This window comes from Daktulosphaira vitifoliae, unplaced genomic scaffold (genome assembly GCF_025091365.1).
Source record: "Daktulosphaira vitifoliae isolate Bord-2020 unplaced genomic scaffold, ASM2509136v1 Scaffold_4, whole genome shotgun sequence".
NCBI lineage: Eukaryota > Metazoa > Arthropoda > Insecta > Hemiptera > Phylloxeridae > Daktulosphaira > Daktulosphaira vitifoliae.
In genome coordinates this window covers 23182544-23200103 of record NW_026099575.1, presented here as the reverse complement: position 1 = coordinate 23200103, position 17560 = coordinate 23182544, and the positions used below count along the sequence as shown (strand labels likewise).

General features: G+C 36.7%; 2 protein-coding genes across 9 annotated transcripts in view; both read right to left on the bottom strand.

The window, feature by feature from the left end:
- LOC126903745 (protein RER1) overlaps window positions 1-7787 on the bottom strand; it is a 67864-nt gene extending 60077 nt beyond the window's left edge. Inside the window, exon 1 of the mRNA XM_050682205.1 lies at window positions 7783-7787. The gene's annotated coding sequence lies outside the window, so the exon portion shown is untranslated. The remainder of the gene's footprint in view (window positions 1-7782) is intronic.
- The window catches only part of LOC126903734 (broad-complex core protein isoforms 1/2/3/4/5-like), a 67359-nt gene continuing 50474 nt past the window's right edge, over window positions 676-17560 (bottom strand). For 4 of the 8 annotated variants that reach the window (XM_050682178.1, XM_050682179.1, XM_050682176.1 and 1 more), the window contains 6 exons: window positions 15223-15440; window positions 14963-15151; window positions 14667-14837; window positions 10233-10758; window positions 8524-8583; window positions 5847-7079 (listed from right to left, as the gene is read on the bottom strand). In XM_050682178.1, coding sequence (XP_050538135.1) covers window positions 6700-7079; window positions 8524-8583; window positions 10233-10758; window positions 14667-14837; window positions 14963-15151; window positions 15223-15440 — 1544 coding nt within the window. In that variant the 3' untranslated portion in view covers window positions 5847-6699. Of the gene's footprint in view, window positions 824-981; window positions 1258-5846; window positions 7080-8523; window positions 8584-10232; window positions 10759-14666; window positions 14838-14962; window positions 15152-15222; window positions 15441-15502; window positions 15558-16355; window positions 16842-17560 lie in introns of those variants that run through there. The other 4 variants (XM_050682183.1, XR_007703571.1, XM_050682181.1 and 1 more) reach the window with 4 other exon arrangements.

Sequence of the window (17560 nt, the reverse complement as noted above, 5' to 3'; positions counted from 1 at the left end):
TATATATATATAATATATATTTAGTTTAATAAATTTGTATTTTTTTTTAATGAAGAGAACACCATTTGGGCCAATGATCCGTGAACGTTTCCTCACCGCGGGATCAGCAGGTTATGTTACCCGGGACGCGTTTCGGACTGCACCGGAAACGAGCTTTGCTCTACAAAATTTGCTCTAGCGAACAACAACGTCCGTATAATGCTGTACGGCACATGAAATATGCAGATTTGGTCATTTCCGGTGCCGAAATCCAACGTCGACTGGCACATATTTAATAATCATATAAATATATAAATAAAAAAGAATTAGAGAAGTAGTGTTTTCAAGAACTGTAGTTGAGTGATAATATATTTTTAATATATTGGTTAACATTGTCAATGACAACCGTAGAGCCCGTCAAATATGGCAGCAGTTAACAAGCTGCGGTGGTGATTTTCAAACGGCGAAAATGAATAATAATAATGATGATAAGGTATAGATGTGTGGTGATGCTGCTGCTGCTGTGGCGGCGGTGAGCTGGTTTCGGACGAGACCGGAGCGATCGGCGACGAAGCCGTGGGGGTCATCGTGGTGGAGCTGAAGGTATGGCGCCTCAGAGCCCCCACGGAACCCCTGTGCTGGAGACTTTTGTGCGTGGTCAAGCTGTTCTTGGTCCGGTACGTTCGTTGACAGAACTCGCACACGTACATCGTATCCGACCGCTCATGTTTGTCCTGAAAGTGTCGCTTCAGCGAATAATAGCAACTAAACGTTCGCCGGCAGTACGGACAGTCTTGTGGTTCGTTGATACCGCCGTTGGCGGGCGGTGGTAGCGTCTGGTACCCTGAAAAATCGCAGAAAACGAATTATTCATTATGCAGTTTTGTAAATTCAAGGTACAGCGTAGACACGAATATTCTAATATATGATTAGTCGGAGTAGTTAAAAATAAAACATTTAATCGATTTAGATGTAAACAACTAGATTTTAGCGCCTACTCACCTTCGAATATTGAATACTAGAACTTAACATCGGAATGAGAGGTAGGAGCTGGGGGAGCATGGTGTGGCGGGGGCGGCAACAACATGGTGGGCCTAGTTTTGTGATACGTGTAGATGTGCGTCATCAGGGAGTTTCTGGAACAGTACACCCGTTCGCAAATGGCACACCTGTATTCTTCCTGTCTGGATGCGTGCTTGTCGGCCACGTGCCTCTTCAGACTCGCCTTGGAACACAGCACCTTGCCGCACGCCAAGCACGGGAATACTTTTTTCAGTCCTGCGCAACACGTTCAACGTTAAAATTACTTAGGCACAACGTACGAGCAGCACAGGCGCTGCCATATGCTAATTAATTGTACATAACGCATTAATTGTTGTATAAGGTCAGATACATTACGCGTACGAAAACCGGTTCGATTGGCAAACGTTTTCTGCTTCCAATTAAAATTGTTTTACCACGTAGCGCTTGTAGAACCACCTGATTCTGTACTAATTTTATTCGCAACACGCGGCCATTAAAACGCCACAGATAACATGTTATTCATTGCATCGTCGATTCGCTGGTTTTGGGCTAATCAATACACAAATTTATGTATAGATATTATTGATGTTAGGAACCCTAAGTTTTGGGAACGACCCGACACTTTGATTTTTCAGTCGAACCGGATTTAATCGAATTGGACCATCAATTTTTATTATTTTCAGGTAAAACATTTTTTATATCAACATTGGACAAATGAAACGCGATATTTGATTAGTAACAAACAAATTTCGCGTTATGTATTATCTTGTAAATCGAACTAGTACAGTTCCATTTACAAGGAAAAAGTTTTAAGGTTTTTTAAGATTTTAGAACTAAATCGAACTCCCCGAGTTCGGTTTAAAAATCGAATGGTTCAAACATCATTATTATATTGTATTTAAACGCAAATCATTAAGCGCTACAAAGTATACCATTAATTTAATTTTTTTTTTACTTATTCGACACAAAATAGATGAATAGTAATCAACACGCTTAGCCTTGACGAAAAAAATTCTTACATTCCATTTGGTTTTGTTTAATGAACGTTGTTAATCATTATCGTACGCCACAGGGACTTGTATTGGTCCGACGATAGTAATGAGTCACAAAAGCGACCAGGGCCTGCAGTGGAAACATAGACTATAATTAAAACTTTACCGTTTTACAATTTAAAAAAAATAATTTCTTCGCTTAACTATTCAGACCAATTACGCGCGTAGAAATTTATAGTTGTGCGTGGGCGTGTTAGGGTTTCAGCACCGAAAAATAACTCCATGATGATTTGTCTTTAAACATTTTTCACAATAGGCAAATGTTAATCTAATAATCGAGTTATCTGTTTTAATGTTCATGATTTATAAACGCTAAAACAGATGAGAGATATAGAACGGCATTTTGAGTTTTTACATGTTTTAATTGATTTTATGCAGTTTGGCGAGAATAAGAAGTGTTGACGACTCTCTCTCCCTCCACCGAGAATATTTCTATTTAGAAACTTTTGTACATAGAAAAGTCGTTTGTATATTAAAGAATATTCGAGTCTATTTATCATATTTTAGATTATTTGTAAAAAAAAAAAATGATTTTCTCAATCGTTATTATTATTTGTATTTGTAATAAGAATTGATCGTTTGTGACTAATATTATTTAAAATTAAAATCATCAATTTCAATTTAATGTTCGTAAATACCACAATTCTATCAAATATTTAAACCGGATCAACCGAAGAAGCCACACGTTTGATAAAAAATCGTATTAGGGAACTCGAAAGATAATATAACACGATAAGTCTTATTCATTCGTCTCTTGTTATTTTTATATAAGAAATTTCTATTTTGTTTTTAAAAATACCAATTCATAGTAACAGGGATAAACGTATACACGTGTAGTTGACTGATTCGATTAATTTGAAGTATCCATAAGTTACTGTCATGTTTTAGGAAGAAATATTTGTTGATAAAAATGTCGCTTATGTCAATTAACTTGCAAACAGTCGATACGTCGTTATTAAATTTTATGGATTATTAATTAAGGCACTCAGAAACTAAGCAGATTAACTCTACTTTTTCAAAAGTATTCAATTTATTAATCCAATCATGGTATTATTATTATTATTAAAAAAAAGTGGTAATAAAAGAATGGCTGGATTAAATAAGTCTATACATTTGAAAGTAACTTGAAAATAATTGGAGTCAATCGCCTTGGCTCTAAGCACTATTTGGTAAGTTCATAGATTCACTACCATAAAAACGATAGTATTTATTTTATTTAAAAATCGGTATATAACACAAGTTTATTACATAATTTTTTCATTGACGAGAAATAATTTTAAAAGTTCCTTGGAACATCAACCAAAATAGATAAATAATGATAAATTATTTTACTTAATGAAATATAAATGTGTTATTTGCATTGAATATGTAAAAGTTTTCATTTCAAGTGTAATTGTATGGAATTTACTTTTTATACTATATAAACGTATATACACATTTAAACATATTTTGAAATGAAATAATATTGGTTTTTATCATTTTTTTTATTTAAATAGAAAACAATATATTTTAGTAGTTTATAGGGAATATTTTGACTTTTTTTAGTGCATATTAGAATAATACTTAAATAGTTTTAAAAACATAAAATTTCGGTCTATATTAAGGAAAGACATTAGACCGTTTTGCGTTAAAATTATGAATGTTCCTCATTTTGTCACTCTCAAATTTAAATATTCTCATTCGGAGAGGTTGCTACTAAAAATATATTTAATTTTCCATTGAATCGAATACTTGGAGTGATCAAACAATGAATGATTTTATTGGCGCATATTCTTTTTTGAATTACAAAAATATAATCAACGCTCGTTAATGAGTTGAAAGAGAAAATAAATAATTCAAAAATTGATTTCAACAGATATCAATTTGGGCCAGACGTTTGCAGAGTCAACTATTTTAATGACGTTACTTTTGTTTTTCGGTGAAATTTATATTAATTAATTCTTTTAATTATTCACTTTGTGAAACGAGAAAATTAATTTATTCAACTCGAGGGCCTTTGAAAAAGTTTACTTTTTTTTTTATCTGTGCAGATAAATATAGAAATTATCTATTTGGCAGTTAGAATAAAATGTATGCCTTTGCATTGGTACACGTGCAGCATAGATGTTTAAAAATATAACACCACTTTAGTGAAACTGGAAGCCGAACAACTGTTCTTGAAAAACAACATTTCCGAACATCAAGTCAAAATATTAAGTCGGTCGGTCAGTGAAGACCCGTCGGAATTGCGAGTCTCGGAGAGCAGGTGACAAATTGAAATTATTAATAGAGTGCCGAAATATCGTTGACCGAAAATAAAACAGAACTCTTTGTTGTCGCCCGTTCCGTACTTTGATATCAATTTATTTTACGACCATCGCGTTTTATTAGGTAAATTTATAATGTGCCGACACATCACAGACGTTATCGCAGGGAAATTACCCGTATGTATATATCTGATATGTATATATCTGATCCATTAGAGATATATGGACACCATGACCTACCGAAATACACGTGTCGGTAGCATCGGCACGCGCTCAACGCGTGAAAACACCAAAACTGTGTAAAAAGCCGGTCGCAGTGTTCGAGTGTTTTGTACAAACGCGGAGAGTGGCGGAAGGACGCCACCGAGTGGAATGAGACAGCCGTATGGAGCAGCCAACGGACTTGCCGCCGAGTGTCCAACAATTGGCCTTATCGAATTCTCCGCTCGGAGCCCTTTAACCTTTTCAATCGTTTTGCGTCTGTTATAAATATGCCGTACGAATAATGTTTGTTTTCGGGCAAACGTTTAAAAAACGCCACGGTGTAATCAGACTTTAATAGCGTTTTTCAACCCTAACACAATATTTTCGTTATATGCCGACTGTAATAATGTCGGCCACTACGAACTACACTCGAAAATAATAAACGTTAGTAGAAAAAAAGAAATTTGTTGATTTTGCGTGCAACAAGCGCGTAGTTAGCGATAAATAAATAATAATACATAACAATTACAATAAAAATAATAATAGGAACGAACATTTGACTTTGTTTTGTTTTTTCCCCGCAATATTTTCGTTACGGACCAGTTTTCCGTGAGACTTGACAAATAGATGGGTATCGAAGGCGAGCAGTGAAATATGCAAGTTGGTTTAAAAATAGTATAAAGTTTATACGAGTTAGAGAATTCCGGCAGGTGGCGGCCGTAACAAGATCGAGATTTGCATCGTTCATAAAAATAACAAAACGATTACTATTTAGTTTTTTCTTTAATTTTTACAATAGTCGATAAAATCAATTTGAAAGCCGTTTCTAATCGACCGAGATGATAACACATTCATTTAAACAAATTTTGTTTTCGTTTCACGTTTGATATAATACTGTTCGGAATAACAGACGAGGAAGAAAAATGAGAAATGTAATTAAAATAAATATTTGCGTCGCAGCAGTCGATTGGCGATAACGACGAGAGAGAAGAGTGTGTACGAAAAGTGTAAAGGCGAGTCGGAAGCGATTACAGTCTGATGTTGTTCGTGGAATGGACACGAGTGGCAAGGGAAGTGTTAAAGACCATCACTGTGAACCCAACAAACGGGTGTTTACCATCGGCTACGCTAAAAAACGTTACGTGGTATCACTACTGATAACACGAGTCTCATAAAATATTTTTTATGCAACGTGCGTTTGACCGCAACTTGTACTACGTTGGTGTAGGATTCGCGCGATGAGAGCCACATCCGATCAGAGTCCGGTTAGACTTGGTGGCAAAGTTCGGAAATGGAGCGTACATAACATTGATATCGATAAAAATTAAATACTCTTTTAAAATCGTTTTATGCATATCATTTTTTATTATCGTAGTAATTTCAATACAAAAAATAATATTATACGCGACACGTTCGATTTTTGCAGCACTACCTGCTTACTATGTATTGTACATAAAACTTATATACTATGTACATATTTACGGTATGTATTTGATTAAAATAATAAAAAAAAATTACAATTAAAAAACAACAAAGTCGGTAAATACATTTAACTTGTCGCTAAAAGTTATAACAATACAAAAATTATAACTGAAACAGACACTCTATTTCACTGCGGTTACATTCATCATAACTCGGCAAGTACTAAAAATGAGAGTGCTAACTTGTTACATGCACAGACACAACGGCCTCAGTCTAAGTTATCCAATAATATATATTAGAATATGTACTGTTACGACTCCTACTATGACAAGTACACAAATCGATATAAGAAAAAAAAAAACATTGAATATAATTATAGTGAGATAGTATTTTTTTTACAGTTTCAAAAGTCTCAACACTACTGGCTTAAAACTTAACCACTACAAGATATTACTAAGTACTTCAATAAAATACATTTGATTTAGTTCTCTTTTTTTTTTCAAAAAAAAAAAAATATATATATATATATATTTATATATATTATTGCACTTTTACAGTCACTACGGACGTATAACAAATGTAATATACTTCTCTAAATTAGCGTTACACGTCGTCATCATAATATGTTATAATAAAAATAAATAATTAGTTAAATGTTTAAAAATAAAAAATAGTATAATACTGATATAGGTACTAACGGGGTGGTTTGCGTTGTCCGGTGCGAACAGGGTGGCCAATTATCGTATTCTGGTGGCGTTCCTCCGCGACGTTTGTCAGTTGTTGATGTTGTTATTGTTGTTATACCACGCGGTGAGCGGGGGCAAGTTCTTGGCTGCACCACCGCCGTTGGTCGGCGAAACGGACGCCTGTCCCGCACCGCGTGCGCCCGAACCGGCGGCGGTAGCCGTGGCGGCCAAGGAGGCCTTGTACGCCTTTGGCTTCCGGTGATAAATACTCTTGTGGTTGTTGAGACTGTTGAGCGTGCGGAATACTTTGTTGCACACGTTGCAGACGGCCGAGTGGAGAGGCTGGTTGTGTTGCTGTTCGATGTGCCGCTTCAACGTCAACCTGGTGCTCAGGCGCTTGCCGCATACGAAACAGGACAGCGTCTCCGCGCTCCCTCCGCCAACTCCTCCACCAGCCTCTGACCAGTCTGCAGCACAATAATAACAGCCGGTCACTCCTTTTGTTTTTCTCCGTTTTTATTTATATTTATTTTAATATTATATCATGTAATTTTTTTTATCCATTTATATATTTAAATATATTATATGCGTGTGTGCAGTTCTAACACTTTACTATCGTACGGGATGTTCGTTTGTCCGGAGATTATAACAATGCCAAATTTATTTTAAACAGATCACAGTAGTATAAATTTGTATTAATTGTTAAGTAATAACTATGTGCATAACATCATTAATTGTTGTGCATGATAATGTAACATTATTGATATCGCAAACAAACAAACAAACAAACACACACACGCGCGAGCGCCCGATCCGCAGATGACTTCATTTAGTTTGTTATTCTGACGGAGAATCAGAACAACAATCTAGTACAGAGCACAAATGAACTTTAAGCGTTGAGTAAGTTAAAACGGCCGCGGAAATGTTGTAAAAAATGTAAAACAAAAAAAAAAAACGAGACATTCATTGAGGCTCCCTCTCTAGATGTATTAAGCATACGCGATTTTAAATGGGATAGGTCAAGCTTTAGTCACGCAGAAGTAACAAAGGCGAAGAGAGCAATAGGCCATTCGACTCGGAAGAAATGTTTTTCACTAGAAACACTACTAAAAATATGACTTTAACTTGGCGAAATCGAAACGACACATCTGACATTATGTGAAATTTTACAGTTAATAAATAAGAAATGGACATTTTCGTAATTCAAATAGTTTTATAATTATTATTTTTAACAGACTTCATTTTGAGTTTAAGTTGAAAGTTGTCATTGTATCGCTTTGTATTAGACTCGGCGGATAATGTGCGTGGGTCAATAGAAAAAAGTAAATTTTTCATACTACGAAATGGGTTATAAAATGTGCTACACAAAAATCTGAGGGCAAGCGGATAAATTTGACTATAGTAGTCAAATTTTTTCTGTATAATATATTATAAAACGCAATTTAAAACCAGTTTTTACATTAAACGCGTGACATTTAAATAGAAGAATACCGGATTAATTAATTACTGCGAATCTAGGATTTCAGAAAACCTCCACAACAAAACATAAAAAAATTCGAAACGAAATACGTATGAAAAATAAATTGAACGACGTTTTCTGTTTAATGAAACCAACTACAAGTGACCTAAATGACTTTATACGTGTGTATACTGTATTATTAGTTTCAAAAACATATCGTAAAATTTTTTATTTGTAAATGACTAAAGCTTGATCGTAAATGGGAAATCGGTTAAAACAATCGCGGGTTCTGCTACGAGACTTATTTTTTATTTTAACTGTTTTACTATTTGTGTAAATTTAAAACCAAAAATATTTTCGTTCAAATATCACCGGTTTTGTGTTGAGTTACCAAGAAATAATACAATGAATAAATTAAACGGTTAATGATAATTATGTTGAGCTGGTCTTACCTTGAGAAGTGGAACCTCCGAGAGCTTCTATCGCGTTAGTGTGGTTATGATTGTTTAGACCTACAAAAACAGAATAATAATCATGAAAATCAATTACATAAAAAACCAAATTATAAATCAAAATGTTTTTTAAATAATTAGAACACTCAGGTGCAAATATTTTATTTTGCTTTCAACACACTTGAAGGACGACTTACAGGCAATGACGGTCATATAATCCTACTAGTGGCGTTTTTAAAGTAGGGCACAATGGCATGTGCTTCCCCATTGACCGTGCTGTGCCGATAGAAAAATGTCTGTTGACCTTTTTTTGCTCTTGATCAGATCAAAATAAGTAAAAAAATGTGTACGGTAGTTTGTTGTCAATCGAAACATTTTATGTGTACCCCACCTAATAAATTAATAAATTTCTATACGCGCCCCTAAGTCTTACTTTTTATTATACAACCGAACGCAAAATCTTCAAACCGCATTCGCTAATTATCATTGAGAATATTTGATAAATATTTCCAAGCGGAAATACTTGGAGTACGATTTTTTGTCATCTAGTGGTAATGTGCAAATGAAAATTAATTTTACACAGAAACTATTCGAGTTATTCAAATGGAAATTGTTCGTATAATTTAAAATGAATATCTAATAGGGAACAATGAATAAGCTATTTAGAAATGTAGGTAATTATGGAATTAATTAAAATATATTTGGTAAAACGTGGAATATAAATATACGAATAGAGCCTCGTGAAAGTTCAAGAAAAAAAATTTTGACAGAATAATAAAAAAATTTCCACTCGTCTATACTCATTTGTCTAATGCGCACTTTGAAAAAATAAATAAAGAGAAAATGAATTCACGATAAATCGAAAAACTAGTCGTCGTTAGCATAACTAGACACGACTCTCTATTGGCATATCTAAATTCATGTCCTAGCGCTCTAAAGAATACCTAAAATCGATACATGCTTGGCCGCAGGAATCGATTAGTCAGTCGGCATCCAGCGATATTATAAAATAATATTTACAATTAAAAACAAAAAACGATACAATAGGTTTTTTAGTGTTTAACGTTTATCTAATAGAAGCGATTTCAACTTTTGGCCTTGATGTTAGGAACGGCTATTTTTGCTATAGGCCGCACAAATATGTTTTTAATTGTTGACTTGGCCGTTCGTCAACGCACTACGACGATTATAATAAAAATTTTTTAGCACATCCTAAACGAAATAGTAGTGTCTGTTGAGTTTTTCATGGTTCGTAATCTTTTTGAATATTAAATTTTGAGGGTGGGCCAAAATTAGGAACCGGTTTTTCTTAAAATTCGCAACGAGGCACTGAACCGGTGGAGCCCCCGGCGGTCGTGTGGCTTTTACACGGCGGTTGCGACCGCGTTCTAATCCGACATGGCTCGTGTACATGGCCTCTTCGTTTTTTAAATATGGTTATTACCGAGATTAACGTCGCATCCGAATTTTCTTTATCCTTCGACGAACTTCCCTAGGACTAAAATAGTGATCACCTACGGAATATTAAAAAACCGGTCTTTCGCCAACAGTTTGAATGACGAATACCGAAATCTGACGCACACGCCTGGATCCTATTATTTTTTACGGAACCTAACTCAACGTTTTTTGAGTTTTGGTCGTTGGCCGAAATTTTGGCGGTCACAATTTACATACCGAAATTATAACGTATGCGAATATTGTGTAATTACCTGCTAATGAGTCGGCGGCCAGTGCGGCGGCCATGCTAAAGTTGAACGTGGCACCGGCGGCTGCGAAAAATTTGCTGTCTAGGTACGAATGGTGACTCTGATAGGAAGTATCGTCGGGTTCGGACATGCCGATCGCCGGATGGACGCCAGTGAAATCGGCTGCCGAATCGTTGCTGTCGTCCGCATACATACTGTTCGCACTCGTGTGCTCCGTCGGTTCTGCTTTGACTTCGGGAGACTTACGGGGCACCATCAGGTTCTGTGCCATGTCCTGTAGTTGAAGCGTAGGCGTGTTCTGATTCGTTCGCGAAAAGTCCATCGGCGGCTCGTCGTTGTTACTGTTGTTGCCGTTGCTGCCGTTGGCCGTCCCGCCGCTGTCGGACCGTTCGTCCGGATCATCGTCGTCGTTGCAATTCTGCCGACTACCAGTCGAGCTCGGACTGTGTTGAGATGACCTCTCGGACAGGTCCATGCAGCCTCCGGACGACACTGTTTTTGACCTCTTTAAGGGTATCGGAGAATTTTCCTGAAAAACGAAATTGAAAATCCATTTAAACCGCAACAATAATTATAATTATAATGAAATATGTAACATACATTTTTTTTATCGACAATAAAATTTACAAACTTATAAAATATGTCTACACCAAGTGTCTGATGTGTTATGTGATAAGATAATTTCAATAAGATTGAAAGGTAAGTTTTATAAGACTGACACATGGTTCAGAGTGTTGGGCGTTTGACAAAAGAATAGAGCAGAGAATGAGTGTAGAAGAGATAATGCTTAGTTGGATAAGTGGAGTGGCTAGAGAATATAGGATAAGGAACTAACATATATGAGGGAGTATAGGTGTAGCGGCAATCGTGGATAAATTGAGAGAAAATAAACTTAGATGGTACCGTCATGTTATGAGGAGAGAAGAGGTAGAGGAAGTCCAAAAAAGATATGGAGGGAGTTATTGAATGCAATATGAGGACTGCCGATGTATGTGTAAGTGATGTGGGAAATCGTGTCAAGTGGAAGTTTAGGACAAGGGTGGCCGACCCCAAGTAGTTGATAAAAAGGCCAAGAAAATAAAAAAATAAAATATGTCTACACGGCTTTGGATATTGTGCAGTTCTTAAAAAAAACTGTTCAAAATAATAATACATTGTGTTATATCCATTTACGCAACAGTATTAACATTTAAGGTTCTACAGGTTAAGTTTTGACATACTAATAAAGCCTAGTATTAAAAATGGTAATTTCCAGTTTTTTTTTCTAGGAATAAACAGGTCAATGACTTTAATTTCGTATATACAGTTTGTGTACATTTATTTTTTGAAAATGCATCATTGTAGAACATATTAATAAACTAACTGGAATTAGGAATCTAGTAAGGGAATCGGCGGAAGTGTATAATTAAATTCTTTGAGTGGTTTGCTATTTAACAAATTCTAATTTGGTTAAGCGTTTATTGAAAACTTAGTACCGGGTCATCTACTTTTGATTACGATTATGTTTGAATTGGAAGGTTCGATGATAATAATCACGACTGGTTTTGATAGATTCATATAAATTTAGCTACACACAACGGATATTATTATTCCGTCACGTTGTTTTGTGAATGTGTTATAAAAGCGGTTGATTTAAAGTAGTTGAATCGGTTTTTTATAACACTGCAGCGATTTCGTTTGAGTATCAAAACAGCTTTGCTGGATTACAAAATTAGAAACATGTGTTTAGGCTGACAAACAGTTGAAATATGGCTCAAAAGTAGAGATAATTAATAAAAATACTTCAATTGAAATAATCTGCAATTATGTTAGACATTAATAGGCCAAGTAATTTTAGAAAAATAATAATCTCTGCGGTTTTCAAAATAAAAGACCGAATTCAGAGCTATTTTTTAAAGTTACAATCGATAATCGACATTTAATGAATAATAAATAAACGTGTTAATAGTTGATGGGTTGAGATTTTTCTATATTGAAAATTTATTCACACAGAAAAAACAGATTTAGTCTGACGAAAGTTGACTTGTACAGCAAACGACCAAAGTAAGACGTGATTTTTGATGAAAATATATTATTAAAAAAAAAAAAAAAAAATGAAAAATCCTAAGAATAAAATATAAAAATGACGGATTGATACAACTTTTAACATTTACAATGCTCGACGCTAAACAGTTTTAAATTAAAAGGTTTCGTTTATTTATTTATTTTTAATAAAAGACCAAAGCTTTACAAATCAGGTCACAAAAACAAATCTCGTCGACGAAAATAACAACAAAAGCCAACGCCGGTGACCTTTGAATGGTTTTTTTTATAAAGAAAATTAAAGCTGTCGTATTTTCGTAAAAAGAAAAGAAATGAATATGACAAGTTAACGATATTTTTCCCTGCCAGCATTGGACTCGAGATAGCCCAGGGCTTTTTATGATTTCGCAACGTTTTTTATACTGACCGTCGCTGTGTTTGCGGAAAAGTTTCGCTTCCGGTTACACGGCCACCCTCAAAATTTCAACTCAGCTGTCAGTGACGATCGTTGCATATTTACAATACACAACGGCGAAAACGTTTTTCTCACAGCCTCTCGCTTACATAATGCCGTTGCAAATTGCATGGCGTCACCCTGACAGCGGCAAGCAGAACATCCTTAACTTCCGTTTCGACAACACCTTTTGTGCGAAACACGTTGTTAAGGCCCTCGAGGACTTTGCGATCGACAAAGTTCGAAAATGAAAACTGCATCGCGCTCTGCGGGGTAATGTATGAAAAGGAAAAGCGATAAGTTACACGCGTCTACAGGTCTCCCGTTCCTCACAACAGCTTTATAAATTAACGCGGCACTGGCCGCATTGTTTTCCCGGCGATAAAAACGTCATAATAACAATAATTGATACAAAACATCACCACCACTGTGTAATTTAACGGTTACGGCTTACAAGCGAGTTAACACTTACTGCTTTTCCTTTTTTTTCATTCCAAGACATTCGGACTCGGATTAAACGACCCTGTTTTTTTGTACTAAATTCATACCGTTTACATTTTAACTACAGCAACATTGTTGTTATGGTTGCGACTTTAATCGGTGCCCTCTTGTTCGGATAGCGCGTGTTCGCAATTTTCTTCTTGTTAAATCTACTTCAACGTCTTTCAGGCATAACCCAACTGTGAACACATCGACCTTTTATGTAACCGCACATCTTTAGGCGCACGACCTAACCCATCGTTTATTTCATCACCTCTTAATTATTGTACTGAAATCACCGCGTTCAATGTTGTAGATTGATTAATCGGCCCATTGATAATCTCTCGAAATCACTTTATATTGAAGATATTTGGGGCGTTATCGATACAGATATTTTATTATTGATACTTTTTTACCGGTGTAATATTTACCCACCCGAGTTGATTATAGAGAAGACGTCAATAATTTTAAACGATACTACGCTTATGAAAATAAACGCCTACTGCCCTGTATGATAAAAACAACGTGTAAAATCCGAATATGTTGACTGCAAAAAAGTAAATATGATGTACAATCAACAAACATAAATGTATAATAGACGGAGATAACAAAAACAAAACATTTACTCTGGCACTGAATTTATTCATTTCACACCAATGATATACCTTATTAAAATCATGAATATATTGGTCTTTTAAAAATATCGACGTTGTTAATGTTAATGTAGACATTGATGTGTTGTTTTTTATAAATGTACTAAAAAAAAGGTATAATATCTTTAAATTGAAAAATCCTATATAATTAGCAATCAGAATGAAAAGCTACACTTCACTATTTTGCAATAGTTTTTTTCTTCCTTAATTACATTTTAATTGCTCATTAAATTGTATAAATAATCTGACTTTGGCAATTTTCTAAATAAACAAAACCTGTTTCGAAAAGCAAATTAAATGCTATTTGGTATAGAAAATAACTAGTTAGATTTTTGCAATAAAGCACATAATTAGTTCTTTTTGAATCTTAAAACCAAAAAAGTTACCAACAGTGTACAATTGATATATCTATTTCAAAATGATAATCATAATAACTTAGATCAATAAATGTATGGATATTAGAAAAAAAACACACTCTTTTCCTTTACCAAGGCAAATTAATTATTTTGATTATTATGTAACACGTTACATAATAATGTAACGACCTTATGAACATTATTCACATGAACATTTCATCCATGTGATAAATTATAATCTTATTTAAACCTAATTTAAAACAGAATAGATAACTCTAAAGGCTAAAATTTCGAATGTGTGTTTTTTTATACTCTATTTTAAAATTAGCAATTTCAAAATTCGTATCTATTAGTTTTATGTTAATGTGTTTTTAATGCGTGTCTAACTCAACATAAAATATATTGAATATAAAAAATGATGTTCTCATTTCGTTTGCACCAATTAACTGGACTATTGTAATTTATAACTAACCTTTGAACGAGGTGAAGGTACGGACGACGGAGATTGTTGAGGTATACCTTTTCTCTGCCTGACTTGTGGGGACAGTCTACCCTCGGTGTTGTTCTGAGCAACGGGCGACAGGAAAGAGTTTTCGGGCGCAGTCACAGCCGGTGGAGTTTCTGAGGATTGTCTCGTGGAATGCTGTATTTATATAAACAGGCACACAGAACATGTTATCAAAGTTTTTATACTATTAATCTAGCGAATCATCTTGTATTTATTGTAAATAACACTACGAATAATTATTTATACTACATTATACGTACGTCGTTTGCTGACGTTTCGGACGGTTGAGTGAGGCCACTGACCCTAAGTACTTCGGCGGTTTTAAGGAAAGAACTGAGATTCCTCTGATGTACGTTTACCTCGCCGTGGTAGATGAACTCCACGAGGGCTTGGAGATCGTCGAAAACGACGTCTTGCAACACTATCACCGGGTGTTTGCATGGCGTACTCTGCAACGATATAAAAAATAACAATTACCCACGTGCAAGCCGCGTGTGCGTTTCGGCAGATGACCACGTACTTTTAAAAGTTCTTTGAAGTATGGACTGCATGCGGACAAGACGACTCGGTGCGCTTTCAAACTTTTGCCGTCACACGCTAACGTCACGTCTATAAAATCTTCATCGTCCCTGAGATTCTCGAACGCTGTGGTTATACTGTTCTGGTAATTGTTCCAACGCAGACAAAAATGCTGTAGATCGCCCATCACGCGACGGGCTTCGGCTGACACTGTCCCGCCTTCAACAAAACAATAATTGAAATTAATTAAGGAATATTATTATAATTATAACATGATCTACAATTAATTATCGGCGAGAAGATATCGATATCTTGTTCCATTAACAACCCCAGAATTGTATTTTAATTACATTATCCTAATGATCTATTAAAAAATATTCATGGCGAATAAATAAACCGAACAAATCAAATCCAAGGAATTCGTTTATTATAAAGTATTGCGTAGTACTACTCTTGAATTTCGGGAAAAAGAAAGAGCGCGTTGTCAATGATCGAAAACCGCGGGAAAGCCACGTTTTTGAATTGCCGGTGGCTAAGCACCGTGTAAAGGCGCCAATCCGACTTGTTGTACTATATGTGTTGTGGCGCATATACCGAAAGTAAGTGAGCGTGTGAATAAACGGAAAAAAAGACAAACAAACAAACAATGTGCCAAAGCGTTTTTCTCACGTGTACTTTACTATGTGTAGAATTTTCCTTTGAGAGAAATAAAAATAAAATAAAATGCACTCAAACGACAAAGTGTGAAGGGACGTCGTACATTCGGGCAAGTGTGATACCGCGAGACGTGGGCGACCGATGGGGATAATCACGTCGGGTCATCGCCGAGACGGCCGTCGCTATCTCTTGTTCACCCTCTCGTATGCAATTCGTGTCGGCCACATACACCGGTGGCTGCGGACAAAGGGGACGGCGGAGAGGTTGAAAGTACGACGATCGTGTGTGTTGTCGGCACCGGGAAGGGGGTGACGGGGAGCCCATTCATTCGCCGGCCGGTGCTCGACCACACGTATACACACGCACGACGTCTCAGCGGTGTATACTTCACTGTCCGCGATAACAACAACAACAACAACAAATGTCACACGCAACAACACACGGGCACTGACAAAGCTAATAGAGTCAACGGCTTACCTTTGATTTTTTTTCTACTTGTGTTTTAAATTTTTTAAACTCCGACGGCGAAGGAGGCCTGAGATGAAGACCACTCGATCATCGTGAGTAACCACCGACTCACGGCCGCCGCAGGCATGCCAATGAACCACGTGTCAAAGTGCGTACGATACAACTACGAAAACTACAAACGCGAATTTCACAACTTTTCGTTTTCGATATTTTTGCGCTATTAACTTTTTGTTTTTTTTTTTTATTTTTCCATCAAATTTTTTCCAATCGATTTTTATATTAAAATTAATAATAATTTACTAATTAATTACGAACTGTTTTAATTACCGGCGGACTGTGTTCTGTCGACCGTCGTCGTGTAGTGCGTGTATGTGCGTGCCCGCGGCGGTTGCGACGGAGATGATGCGGTTGACGAGAGCCCGCGCGGCGGAACTATAGACAACTCAAAAACATGACTAGCAATAAACTACTAGGGGGTAAAAACCGAGAAAGTAAAATTGCATATTCGTACAGTTTAATGAGAGAGAGTGGGTCCCCCCGCCCAGCCTACCCGGCCTGGTCCGCCCACCCGCCCCCGCTCGCCCGCGGAACTACCGCGCGCGTTTGTAACCGGAATTCGCACCGCGCTCCTTCCGCCGGCCTGAAACGTGGACGGGAGGGGTAGGCAGCAACCCCTTGATAAGGGCACGCGCGAGAGGAGGGGATAAAAGCAAAAGAGAAAAAAATCATTAAATTCGTCCGCGCGCCCTTCGAAAGCGGCCGCCCCCCGTGCCGCGCCGCGCGCCCCGCTTAGGCCGCCGCGCATGTGCCGCTAAAAAATTTAATTCGTTTTAACACACTACTATAAATAGTGAACATTGTTATTCAACTTTCATTCCGTTTTGGTCCCCACTCGCACAGGATCCCGGGAATCCCTCCAACCCTTCTCACCCTTTCTTACTACCACCCTCCTGTCATTTCCTATCACTACTCCTGCTCGCACCTTGCCCACGGGTATCGAGCACTTCGGCGTTTTTCGTCCCCTTCACATGTATACATATTATATATGTATACTCGGCAGAGCAGCAACGGTTCGCCTGTCCGCCAGGCCTACTACTACCGCCGTCGATGCTAACCCTCCGACTTCCGTATCGTGCCTCCTTCCCTGTAGCCTACGACCAATGATAGAGCGGTGGCGGGGGTGTCGTTCTCTCATTTTACTAGGCAAATGTAAT